Genomic DNA, 12,657 nt, shown 5'->3' on the forward strand with positions numbered 1-12,657 from the left:
AGTCTCCCTACATGGTCTCGGCCCACCCCGTCCCCCCACACTCGTTACTTCCGGGTTTACACCGGAGGCTGCGAGGCAGCGCAGCGCCGTTCCCAAGCACGCAGCCGGGCTGTTCACACGGGACGAGCATTTCTCCGCTGGTCAGCCCGCGATTCACTCACATGTGGCATTTGTCTGGATCGTTGGGACCGGGAGGCTGCGGCAGCTGCTCGGGAGCGACCGCTCGCTCTCCCGTGCGTGAGCTGGAATTTGTGTCAGCGCCACACAGCCAACAGTGTGGAAGACTTCCGCAGTGTTCAGCGCTACTGTAACCCCCGAACCCTGACATTCAATGGGTACAACAACAAGCGGAGAAAGCAGAATCGCGGGCTGACCTTATATATACAGTCTATGGGGCTGACCAGTGGAGAAATGCTCGTCCCGTGTGAACAGCCAGGCGGCTGCGTGCTGGAGAACGGCGCTGCGCTGCCTCGCAGCGGTCTTCCACACTGCCAGCTGTGTGGAAGACTTCCGCAGTGTTCAGCTCTACTGTATGCCGGGTTACAGTAGTTACGCCGGGTTACAGTAGTTCCGCCGGGTTACAGTAGTTACGCCGGGGTACAGTAGTTACGCCGGGGTACACCGGACGCGGAAGCGCCGCTGCGAGGCAGCGCAGCGCCGTTCTCCAGCACGCAGCCGCCTGGCTGTTCACACGGGACGAGCATTTCTCCGCTGGTCAGCCCCACAGACTGTATATATAAGGTCAGCCCGCGATTCTGCTTTCTCCGCTTGTTGTTGTACCCGTTGAATGTCGGGGTTCGGGGGTAAATGATGGTCTTCATAGCCCCCCCCCCACCTCTCTTTCTCTCTCTGTCTGTCTGCTTGTGTGCTTGTAGTGGATGGGCAGAGGGGGACATTTAATTATGTGATTGGGAAAATTAAAACTCCAGGACAACAAGGGGAATACAAAGTATGGGATGCATATTTGATAATTTATATCATATAAAATATGTAATTTATATCGTTTAAAATCATGGGGGGAGAGGGGGGAGGGGGGAGCTGGCTCATTAGCATTTAAAGGAACAGGCACTCAAAACAGGTCGCTCTGTGGAGGGCTGTTTTATACAGGGTAAAAAGGGTGCTGTTTTATATGATCCTTGTGGTATTTTGACCAAAGTATGTTACAGACATTTCATTAAGACCCCAAGGAACCATATCAACTTGTGGTAAAATGGGCATGCTATGTCCCCTTTAAGAATTTCCTCATGTTCTCCTGCAGAAGTTAATACCAGCGACACATTTCTACATTGTGAAACTTAACCGCGAGGAACAAACATCGTCTCAAGCACCGATCCAAACTCTTCCGGTGTCGTTACCTTCGGTGCCTTTGTAGCTCTCTGCGTCCTTGGTCACTTCTATAGCATAGTAAGCCGGGAAGATCCCACGGGCGCCAGTTCGCATGTTGTAGCCCTCGTACCAGTAATCCTCCGCCTGGACCTCCACCAGCAACGGGTCGTCCACCTCCAGCTCCAACTCGTCGTCATGGCGAGGGACAAATCTGTGGAGGACAAATTCAGTTATGCAGCTGATGTATAGAGACACAATAACGTCTCTCAGGTTCTGTCCGCCGGGACGTCTGGTTCATTTTCAAAGTAATAATCAGCTCGAAAATGTCTCTGACAAATGATCTCTGACATGATTTCTATAGCAACCAAGTTTTAAAGTGACACTTCAGACACTATGATAATAATAATTCTCTTCTCAGAAATCCAACTCTTGATACTTAATATGACCTGAAACTATCACATAACCAAGCTAAGTAGCTCGCTGCTGCAGTAAGAGACAGACGCCATAAACTGTATGAAGATGGACATGACGGCTCACGCAAGTGAAGACAATTCCTCTTGACCGCCCCCTGGTGGCGAGCCTAAAGGTCATAAACACTACTGCCGCCTCCATGTGAACAATTTGTGTTTTAATAAACATCACGAATCTGACACCCTGATCAAATGTGCAAGATCCAGGATATTGTGGTTTCATTTTTGTACAATGGGAGGAAGTAGAGACATGTCCAGTCTATGATGCAAAGATAGAAACCCATGTTATTAAAGGCCAACTGTAACACCCCCCCCCCCCCCCCCCCCTGCTTTCAGCCATGCATTGATAATATCCAGCATCATCACATGATCTGTTCATGCACAGAGATGCTGCCGTTCACATGACTGCTCAGCGGAGGTTCCTCCCTCCTCCACTGTGCATGTGTCAGCCCGAGGTTATCGACAACATCTGTAAGTCTGTGCTGACAGCTGGAGTCGGACTGTTTCTGTGGAAACGCATCGCAAGTTTGTGTTTCCTGCTCCAAAACCAATTTAAAAAACACAAAATAACAGATGGAGAGGAGCAACCTAATGAGAAATGCCACTTTTTGATATCGTTCTTGTCAGTTATGGGGAAGGTTTTGCTCACTTTGCTCAAATATCTGGTGAAAGTCAACGACATTTCTCCATTAACTGTCTCTAAATCAAAGCCAATATCTCTGTGCTTATGTGTGAAATCATTTTGAGATCAACTCAAAGCTGCGACATGCACACGCAAGAACAGAACGAGCCGAGCGAAGGGACTCAGAGCTTTTAGTTTGCAGCCGAAGGACATGTTTAAAGTCGGTTGAGTATTAAAGTCGTCCTTTATGAGTCTGGAGACATTATCTAAACTTCTTATTTAAAACATCTGTGGTATTTTATCAATACGTCGTCTCTAAATAGCCATGAGCTGTGTCTTTGTCTTGTTTGTTTGAATAAGTATTGTATGCCAAAGAATACTTGCCTAACTTGTTCTACCGCACACTGTGCAAGCATGGCCTGGAGTCATGTTATTTGATTTAGGGTGCACGTGAGGACGAGGATGATGATGCTGGTGCAGTTCTTCCTCACCTGTACACGGCTCTGTGGCTCTGGTCCTTCTCCTCGCCGTTTATGACACACGAGTATAAACCAAAGGACTCTGCACCTTCAACACCAAGCAAAAGAAAAACACAAGGGGAAATGATATAAAGAGAGAACAAACAGTTTCTAAAGACTAACGACAGCGTCAAACTGTGATAAAGGTTCTCCCTTAACAAACAGAAAACACAACCGAGGCACATGGTGTTTACTCTAACGCTCGCATGGATTCTTTACGACCTATGAATCACACTTTAATTAGGCGTGTGACAGCTGAGCTTCGTGTATTTCTATTTACTTTCCCCCCGGACACATCAGTTATTTAGATGAACTGCTGTGGTGTTTCTAATGAGTCTGTAAAAACATGGACGGCGTCCAAGTGGACAACAATAGAGGACCATTAGAGGAAATGACCACATATACATTACAGACAAATCACTCTGTGTCTCTTCTATGAGTCCTCTCTTTATAAACACCGTCATGTGGGTCAGCCCATGATTCAGACTGGGGACAAAAGGGATAATGAAGGTAAATCCTCCATCACAGGACCGTCGTCCTCTTTCTTTTCCACTAGGAGAGAAAGAAAATATATATATATATATATTCTGGGAAAGCTGCAGAACTGGAAACTGACAGATTGAAGCTGTTGCTCAAAGCACATCGAGCGACAGAGTTCATTCAAAGTCTCCAGATGATGTGACTGACTCATCCTTCCTCCAGCAACAAAACAAAGTTTGCAGATGTTGTGCTTGTGATTGTAGAATCTTGTGTCTCAGTATAAAAACTGACTTAAACTGGGCGTCTTGGATTGTATTTCAATTTCAAGCCTCTGAAGTTAAAATACTTTACATTTTTGTTCTGGTTAATTTGGCGACACCTTTTATTACAGGTGGTAAAGTTGGAAGATGACAAGTTGTGGGAGTCAGAAAGAAACGAACACTCACTAGACACCGGTCCTCTCCTCATGACTGCATTTAGCCATATACTAGCTCAAACTGTGGTTCAGTTGCATTATGGGTAATGCCATGTTCGGACTACAAAATCTTTTGATCTCTGCAATTTCACCACGATATTCAACCCATCTTCATCTTTGATTTGCCGTAGTCGTCGGCGATTATAGTCGAGACACCTTGAAATCTAATTGGAGGCAAATCAGGAATTGTGCCTTTGAAAAGTTTGCCCATTTGTCTTTGATGTGGGGAAAATAGGTGGTGAATAAACCATCAGCAGATTTAGCTGAGAAACAATATAGAAAAACCACATAATATATAAAACCACGTCCCTGCCTCAGTTCCTCTAAACACACATCGACCAACTTTGTTTTAATGCCCAGAAAACGGCTCAGAACCTGTTTGTTAATGTGATAAATCTGGACATCACATGGAGGTAAATCCATGAAACTGCAGAATGTTTTTGGCCCAGTGTCCCTGCCCCCCCCCCACCGCCGGTAATTTTAATGTCCAGCTGGGTTTGTGCTCAGAACATGCTGCTGTCACTCTGCTGATAAAGATATTAACAAGGCAGAGACTTACAAGCTGAGCCGGGAGATACGGCCTCAATTAGTGCAACTTTCAAGTAAATCACATTGTGAAATGAGCTAATATTCATCTTTAGAACATAATATCATCTCTCAGTAACAGTACATTATTGCTGTGTAGACTTTTAATCATGATTTTAACCTTAAATTTCTACCATTTTATGAATAAAAACCTAAATGAGACCTTTTGTCACAGTGTCCAGAGAACAACCAGTCATGTGGATGATGATCTGAGCTGTACGGGAACTATTCCAGTTCCTGAGAATCTCTGGAGTCATCATCAGTCACTTTAATCCTTTTCCACCACGCTGCCAATTCATCCAGACAGGATTCAGTGCTGAGTGACTGTGTTCACAGGGACGTGCACAGAGCAGCAGGCTGCACTGCTGATGTGTCTGTTTCACACATCAGTTCATGGGAACTTCAGATTTGTATTCTGATAATGAAAGTATCACTGAGAATGAGAATCGAACTGAGAATCTTCTGAAATGATGGGTCACAGCATCTCTTCGGAAAAAACCTTATTCTCTTGTTCAAGCTAACAAACTATGTCTCTCTCTCTCTTTCCCTCGCTCTGCCTCTTTTATTGTTTCATAATTATGGATAAAAAACAAATAATCAAATTATCACAAGCAAAATATTTGTTCCTTTACCTGAAAACTCCCCATCAAAAAATAAAAAGTGTTGTTTAGTATTTAGGTGGATGGTATCAACCAGTATTTTTCCATTATTGCTGTTGTTTATGACATATTAGAGTAAATACATGCAAGATTGCATGTTAAATATTACGTTTGATGCAGTGTCGTGCATTCTGCTGCTTTGCATTTGATCAATCTCACTAAAAGCTTTTGTTATCTTTCAGTTTGCTTGGAATAATTCATTGTGTCACATTATTATCTAATTCCAGCAGAAGTCGACACATGATAAAACACATTTTTCACCCGCACCTCTAATAATATGTGACAATCTCAATTTAGGAATATTTCATTGAAACTACACCCCTTAGTTAAACAGCCTTAACACAAAGAACTAACCATCATGTACTAATGGAAATAACTTACTGGAGGAGCTGGAGCGTCCGTTCATGAAGACATTGAGGAACTTCTTGGAGAAGTGCAGGTCGGCCTCAGGTGTGGAGTCTTCAGACAGACAAGCTGTGGCCTCTCTCCTGACTCCTCCTATCTGAGCCCCGTCCTCGTCGTCCTCATCCTCCTCATACTCCTCGCCGATGGCCGACTCGTAGGGCGAGGAGACGCAGTTGTCGTAGATGGTGGCCGTGTCACTGTCGTCACTGTAACCTTGGTAACACTGACGGAGACTGACCAGCTCCAGCTGAGCGTGCTCATCCACCACCAGCGTGTATTTGACTGAGTCATATGAAAGGCCGCTGGCCTCCGAGCTCATGGAAGTCCTTGGCGGGGCAGATCTGCCACCGCCGCCGCCATCGCCTTTTCCTACGCACTTCCTCATTCTTCCGTCCATAATTATCCTGTCCACATCCTCGTCCTCTCCACAGTAGCTTTCATCTGTGGCGTCCACATATTCCACCGAGGACCCTGCTCTCAGGACATCCCCGGCCCCCGTTCCTGCCCCCTTCAAGCTGAGGTCCAGAGCGAGGGAGGAGCGAGCTGAGAGAGCCATGCTGGGCGGCGTGATGAGGGACTCTATACAGGAAGCATACGAGGGTGGGGGGATGTAGACCTCGTCCTCCTCGTAGATGGAGGGGTTTGTCCGATCTGGGAGGGGCTGGTACGGAGGCGGGCCCTCAGTGTCGGAGCTGATGGACATACGGCCCTGCTCAGTCTGCTGGGAGAGATAAGGCCGGTCCTGAATGGTCGGGGGTTCTGGAGAGTCGGCAGAACGCAGCACAGGAGTCAGATAGATCTCCTCTGTAGGCTCCACATGAACGTCCGTGTGGTAGCGGATCCTCTCCCGGTGGTTCCCACTTCCATCTACCTTCCCTGCAGGATACAGGGGAGCTGGTGTGTAGTTCTGCGGTGGCGGGGGAGCCGGTGGCTTCTCCTGAAGTTTGGAGCGCGTCACCGCTGCCGTGGTCGAGCCGTGCGAGTGTCCGGAGCCGTGTCTGCAGGGGCCGTCGGTGGAGGTCCCCCGGTCTTTGGTCTGTGCTCCGCCGCCCTGCACCTTGTCCTCGTCGCTCAGACAGCTGTGCTCGTGCGGAGGGGTGAGCTCACCTAGAGAGAGGTCGGACGCGGACAACAACAACATGCACACGGCCGCACAAACACACAGGCACACACAGAGGCCAGACACGCACACGGAGTAAACACACATGATGCAGAGACGCAGACATGAGCGACAAGCAAATGCACGAGCAGACGCGAAGGCCGGCATGGCAGCAAATGCACAGGGATAAAGTAAAGCACAGACAGGAAGAGAGAGGAGTAGAAATGATTAGGTAACAGATGTGAGGATTACGCAGCTAAATCCCCATTACTCATCAAATTCAGAGCGCAGCCAAGAGAAGGTGATTGAGGCGTTATGTCATAATCCACTGCCAGGAAATCCAGGCATGATAATTTCAATTGGGGATGATGACGTCAGAAAATACAGGAAAACAAAACGACATGTGAGTTCTGGATGTTTTATTATTTATAGAATTTATGGAGCAGAATGGCTCATTGAAAATTAAAGTGTGGCATTTTGAAAATACTTGAACATTCCACAATAACGATATTAGAAAGACACCGCACTTTTGGTTTCAACTATTCTGAGTTGTGGAAGATTCCGTAAAAGCAAACCTCTGCTGTCCTTTGTCTGTGAGTCCGTATGATGTCAGTTGCTAATCTGCATGTGAATAGCAACAGTTGTGTTCATTGTTTAATCGGTTTCACCACAGTCTGGTGGAAAGCTTGAACTCATGCCTTGAATTTGTTTTTCTATTTATTGTTATTGTCTCGGTCTTATATATATATATTTATGTTCTTAGCTGGAGCGACTTGCATAGTTGGATTACTTAATTACTTCCTCTATTACCCAGGAGGTTACGTTTTCATTGACATATATAAATTCAGTCTTATAATTAAATACATTTTAATGAACTTAATTAAGTTAATTAATTGATTAAGTACATTTTGGATCCACATTTGGCTGCAGAGTGGATCGGTGTAACTGTGCCAGCTTAGCGTGAATATTCCCATTCTGCCTTTTATCACCATGAGTAGAAAAGCACAAAAAGGGAAGTTGACTTAATTTTTTTCGGGTTTTATTCCCAGTGTTTTTTCAAATATTTGAGAATATAAGAAATTTATCACTTTTTCCTGCAGCGTTGAGTCGTTAGCAGTGAGTTTGGTTGGTCTCCCCCCACATGCCGCTCTGAAAAGAGCTGTTACAATGAGCCACGACAGCTCCCGGCTGGCTAAGCCCCAAGCTGGATAACACACACACACACACACACACACACACACACACACATGCACACACACCCACAGAATATACCATTGCCTCAGCTAGCTACACTTAGCCCAGCATAGCTAATCCAAGCTTTAACACTGTCCCCTGGGGATCAGAGACACACACGTCCTGCCAGAATCACTGCAAATCACACGTTCAGCTGCTGTGTTAGTAGCACAGGGATGAATAATGTCATCTGTGCACATCTCAGGTATCAATACAAAAAATAACTGACAACTCAACTAAAACTAGAGAAGGGAAAACTCACCTGTTTTCAGAGGCGACGACGAGCCTGAAACCTTCTCCTGCCAACTGTACTTCTTCCCGAAGGAGTTGTTGTTTAACGTGTCCTGTGGAGATGCAGAGGAAGAGAGGAGGAGGAGGAGAAGAAGAAGAAGGGAGTCGTGGGAAAGAAAAACAGACGGAGTAAAGAGAGGAAGAGAGAGACAGAGAGGAGAGGGAGGTTTGGTCAGTGAGTTCTGGATCCTGACGCTCAATGTACACAACGTTTTGTCCCTGTCTCTCTCTCCCTGTCTCTTTCTGTCAGTTTACACACACACACACACACACACACACAGACACACAAAGCTTTCATTCATTTGAATGAGCAGGGATTCTTTTGTCTGTGCTCCGTGGTGTGCATTTAAAGGGGAACTAGACCTTTTACCCAAGCGACTGGGAAACGCACACACACACACACACACACACACACACACACACACACACACACACACACACACACACACACACACACACACACACACACACACACACACACACACACACACACACACACACACACAGTCTCTTTGCTGTTTTGGGAAGTTGTCGGGAAAGATCCTTCTCTGGAAACCACGATACAAACTCTACTTTAAAGGGTCATTTCACCATAATCACAAGAACTTCTTTTTCCTTCATTTCGTGTCTCATTTGAAAAATGTAAGTTCACAAAACTGTCTTACCTTCATTCGGATTTTCTAGAAATACAAAAAATACAAAAAATCTAAATCAAAACCTTGGATTTGCTGCCCTTCACTTCTTCATTAGTACGAGCGACATCAGTGTGGTTAACAGGGGAGACCACGCCCACTCCTGACCACACCCAGTCAGAGGAGGAGGAGACTTGGAAAGTTCAACCAGTAACATTTCTCTCCAGCCTCGCTCCCCCTCGATCATGCATCATGTGATCAAAACTTTAACTTTAACTAGAATGTTAAAGCAAACCAGGTGAAAACTTCAATCAGAGTGTGATGCAGTTCTAAATAAGTGACTCTGCCACAGAAGCAGAGACAGACACGGCTGAGAGAGAATTTTTAACAGATGGAAGGAGAACCGGAAACTCCTGTGACGACGACGCGATGTCCAGAATAAGATTGTGTCCTCCCCCCTCTGTCCGCCCACTGCATGACTCATATTACAGTCCAGGCGAAGACAGGGCTGTTGCCATGGTAACGCCTGCATTAGCAGGTGGGAGACAGCAGCATCAGTAAGGAGAGCAAAAAGTTGGTCTGACAAAAGAGAGGGTAGTGACTCAGATACAGTGTGTGTGTGTGTGTGTGTGTGTGTGACTAAGATCTACTGGGATTGACTGATAACACATGACTATTTCAACTATACATCCAAATTTGGCTGTAGGCCTCACACACACACACACACACAGACACACACACACACACACACACAGACACACACACACACAAACACACAAGAATGGAAAAAAAATGACTCCCCCAGCCAGTGCAGTTTCTGTGTAAATATTTCTACATACCCATTTTTATATAAAGCCCAATGCAAGGACATGTGACCTTGACCTTTTGACCTTTAAATTACCAAAATGGAATTGGTTCATCTTTGAGTCAAAGTGAATGTTTGTACCAAATTTGATGAAATTCCCTCAAGCCGATCTTAAGATGATCCCTTTATAGAAAAAACATTAACATACTTTGTGAGTCCAACGTGACCTTGACCTTTGACCGTTGGCCCTCTTGAGATATCATCATGTTCACGGTAAATAGGACGGACAGACAACCCGAAAACATAACGCCTCCGGCCACAGGCGGTCGCCGGCGTGGAGCCATAACAATATGAACTATTTGCCAACTGAGAGTCAAATATAAGAGTTTTGACTCTGTCCAGAGTATAATTAACTTTTGCTCAAATTTGACCAACACCGAAAATATAACTCTCATGAATTTGCCGTGAATGTTTAAAACTTCTTTGCTTCTCCTGAGTCACCGTCGCCTCCAGTCTGCTCAGACTTAGTTGCTCAGAGACGTATTATAACTTCACCACCACCCACTACAGACCAGAAACCATGTTTGGCAGCAGAATAAAAAAAAACATATCGCCTCCTTTAAAAGTAACAGAAACCCTCTGAAGTTTGTTTGGTAAATTTAATCCAGGGGTTTGAGATGCCTTCCTTCATGTGGATTATCTCCAAAGGTTTATCAGATTACAAAAAACACAATGCAAACAAAGTAATAACTGAGATCTGGGAGCATGAGGCAAGAACAAGAAAGACTGAATCTTACAATTTGGCAACTTGTTTACGTTTGAACCAGAAAGTCGATTTGTGTCATAACTTTCCCATATTTCTTAATTTTCTTATCTTAATGCATTTGGTTAATATGGGATGTTTTTATCCTGCAGTCAGTGAAAGATGGAAGCAAATATTTAAACTCCCTTCCATTCTTTTTGTATGACTTAAGGGTTTATTGTGTCCCCCCCCCCCCCCCCACACACACACACACACACACACACGCACACACACTTGAACATAAGGAGCGTGCTGCAGCCAGATGAGAGATTAGACTCAGATTAGGAATCCTCCCTGAGATACATGTCTGTGGAATCATTCTACTTCAGCTGAGACAATCTGAGAAATAAAACCCGCCTCAGCACAGATCAGTTATTCTCTCTTTAAAAACAGGTGAAAAGAATATTTACTTTAAAAGAACTGGTTTAGTGTCTGATGACAGTTTTATTTTTTGGCACAGACGCTGGCTCTTGGCAAATTGTTGCATCTAAAAATAAAGCGTCACTACTCTAACCTTGATTCATATTCAGAGTTGTGTTGTCGAACCAAACGATGCGAGAGCTAACTGCACGTTTTTGCATCTCCACTGATCCACTGACCTGGAAACAGTCAGCCAGTGTGTTGTCTCTTCTTGCTCTCTATAGTTCTCAGTCTGAGTTAAACTGTCAGGGTGTCATCAGCACTCGTGCAGCTCACCTCATCCCCTGCACCTCCGGACTTAACCTGCAGTTTTCACCGTCAGCTTTGTTAGAGCTGGTAAAGCTGCAGCAGTGTCTCAAGTGTTGGTGTGCAGGGAAAACAGGTCAAGCACAAATCACTCTGGTAATTTGTGCATTTCAGGATCAGAAGGGTAAGAGTGAAACTAAATCAATTAACTTACTTGTATATCATCATATGTACATAAAACTTTATTTTTATCTGTCAAACTCTGAAAACAGAACGGATACGATTGTCGTCATTTTAAACCAAAGCCTTTTAGTCGGTCGCTGAAACTTTGAAGCTAACTATTAAAAGATCGCAGTCGCAACAAACGGTCAAATTAATACCACGAACATTAAAACTTCTGCAAATCCAAAATGATCCCAGATCTGCTGCTGGTGGATGTTATGTAAATGAGATTGTGTTGCTTCACGTCGACAAGGTTCATGCAAAGTCCCGTTTCAGGAAGATTTCACTCATTTAACAATGAGATATTTAGAATCTGATTTGTGTGCGTGTGCGTGTGTGTGTGTGTGTGTGTGTGTGTGTGTGTGTGAGGAGAGCGAAAAAGGTTCGAGGAGACTGGAAGACTCTCCAAGAACAAATGTTTCAAAGCAATTATTTCCTTTATGCTTTCCAGTTCTGACAGCTTAAACACACACACGCACACACACACACACACACGCACACACACACACGCAAGCACACACACACACACGCACACACACACACGCAAGCACGCACACACACACACAGAACAAAGGCACCGCAGCGAGTACAGTGGGCTCGTTTCCACCTCATAAGCAGAGACACGTATACTGCTGCATGGGTTGATCATGATGACAGGGTGCATTGTGGGGGAGGGTGTGTGTGTGTGTGTGTGTGTGTGTGTGTGTGTGTGTGTGTGTGTGTGTGTGTGTGTGTGTGTGTGTGTGTGTATTGAGTCACTATCCTATATATTACTATATACATTGCATAACTAGTATCACCATGCAGGCACTTTCATTCCTGTGGAACCTGGCTCGTTTGAAATAAAACATTTTCTCAGATATGTAATAGTATAAATTAGCAGGATATGAAGATTATAATTAATTTCACTTGTTGTTGGCTTGAGTTTATAATTTAAAAACCTTGAATTACTCTGCAGCTATAAAGACGTTTCTCACTTTCATCCATGTAGCAGCGGTTTTGACCGAACATGTCACGATAAACCTTCTGGATCCAGAACCAAACACCAGACAGACAACAAGATATCCTGTGGCTGAAGAGACAGAGACTGTCCTCAGGAGTTGAGACAGAGACGATGCTGAGAGGGACGATCGATCTTGCCTGTGGAGACGTAACAGCAGAGGAATGCTAATGTTGGGTGTTAATAATTCTTCACTTAATTAACTGGCGGCTCATGTCTGTTGCTGTGCTGGACTTTTGTTGTAGGAAATCCCATCAATGGTGGAGACAATGATAACATCTGATGGAAGCCATAATGATTCTTTAGAGGATTGTCATGGAGTGAAATATATTAAGTTTGAACCATAGACTGTATATAAAGATGGATG

The 12,657-nt window shown here is 44.8% G+C and overlaps 1 protein-coding gene across 5 annotated transcripts in view; it reads right to left on the minus strand.

Moving 5' to 3' along the window:
• Positions 1-12,657, minus strand: part of mapk8ip1b (mitogen-activated protein kinase 8 interacting protein 1b) — a 41,401-nt gene that overhangs the window by 3,543 nt on the left and 25,201 nt on the right. For 3 of the 5 annotated variants that reach the window (XM_034578584.1, XM_034578609.1, XM_034578601.1), the window contains 4 exons: positions 8,135-8,216; positions 5,517-6,647; positions 2,910-2,994; positions 1,356-1,537 (listed from right to left, as the gene is read on the minus strand). In XM_034578584.1, coding sequence (XP_034434475.1) covers positions 1,356-1,537; positions 2,910-2,994; positions 5,517-6,647; positions 8,135-8,216 — 1,480 coding nt within the window. The remainder of the gene's footprint in view (positions 1-1,355; positions 1,538-2,909; positions 2,995-5,516; positions 6,648-8,134; positions 8,217-12,657) is intronic. The other 2 variants (XM_034578592.1, XM_034578619.1) reach the window with 1 other exon arrangement.

This window comes from Hippoglossus hippoglossus, chromosome 3, assembly GCF_009819705.1.
Source record: "Hippoglossus hippoglossus isolate fHipHip1 chromosome 3, fHipHip1.pri, whole genome shotgun sequence".
Taxonomy (NCBI): domain Eukaryota; kingdom Metazoa; phylum Chordata; class Actinopteri; order Pleuronectiformes; family Pleuronectidae; genus Hippoglossus; species Hippoglossus hippoglossus.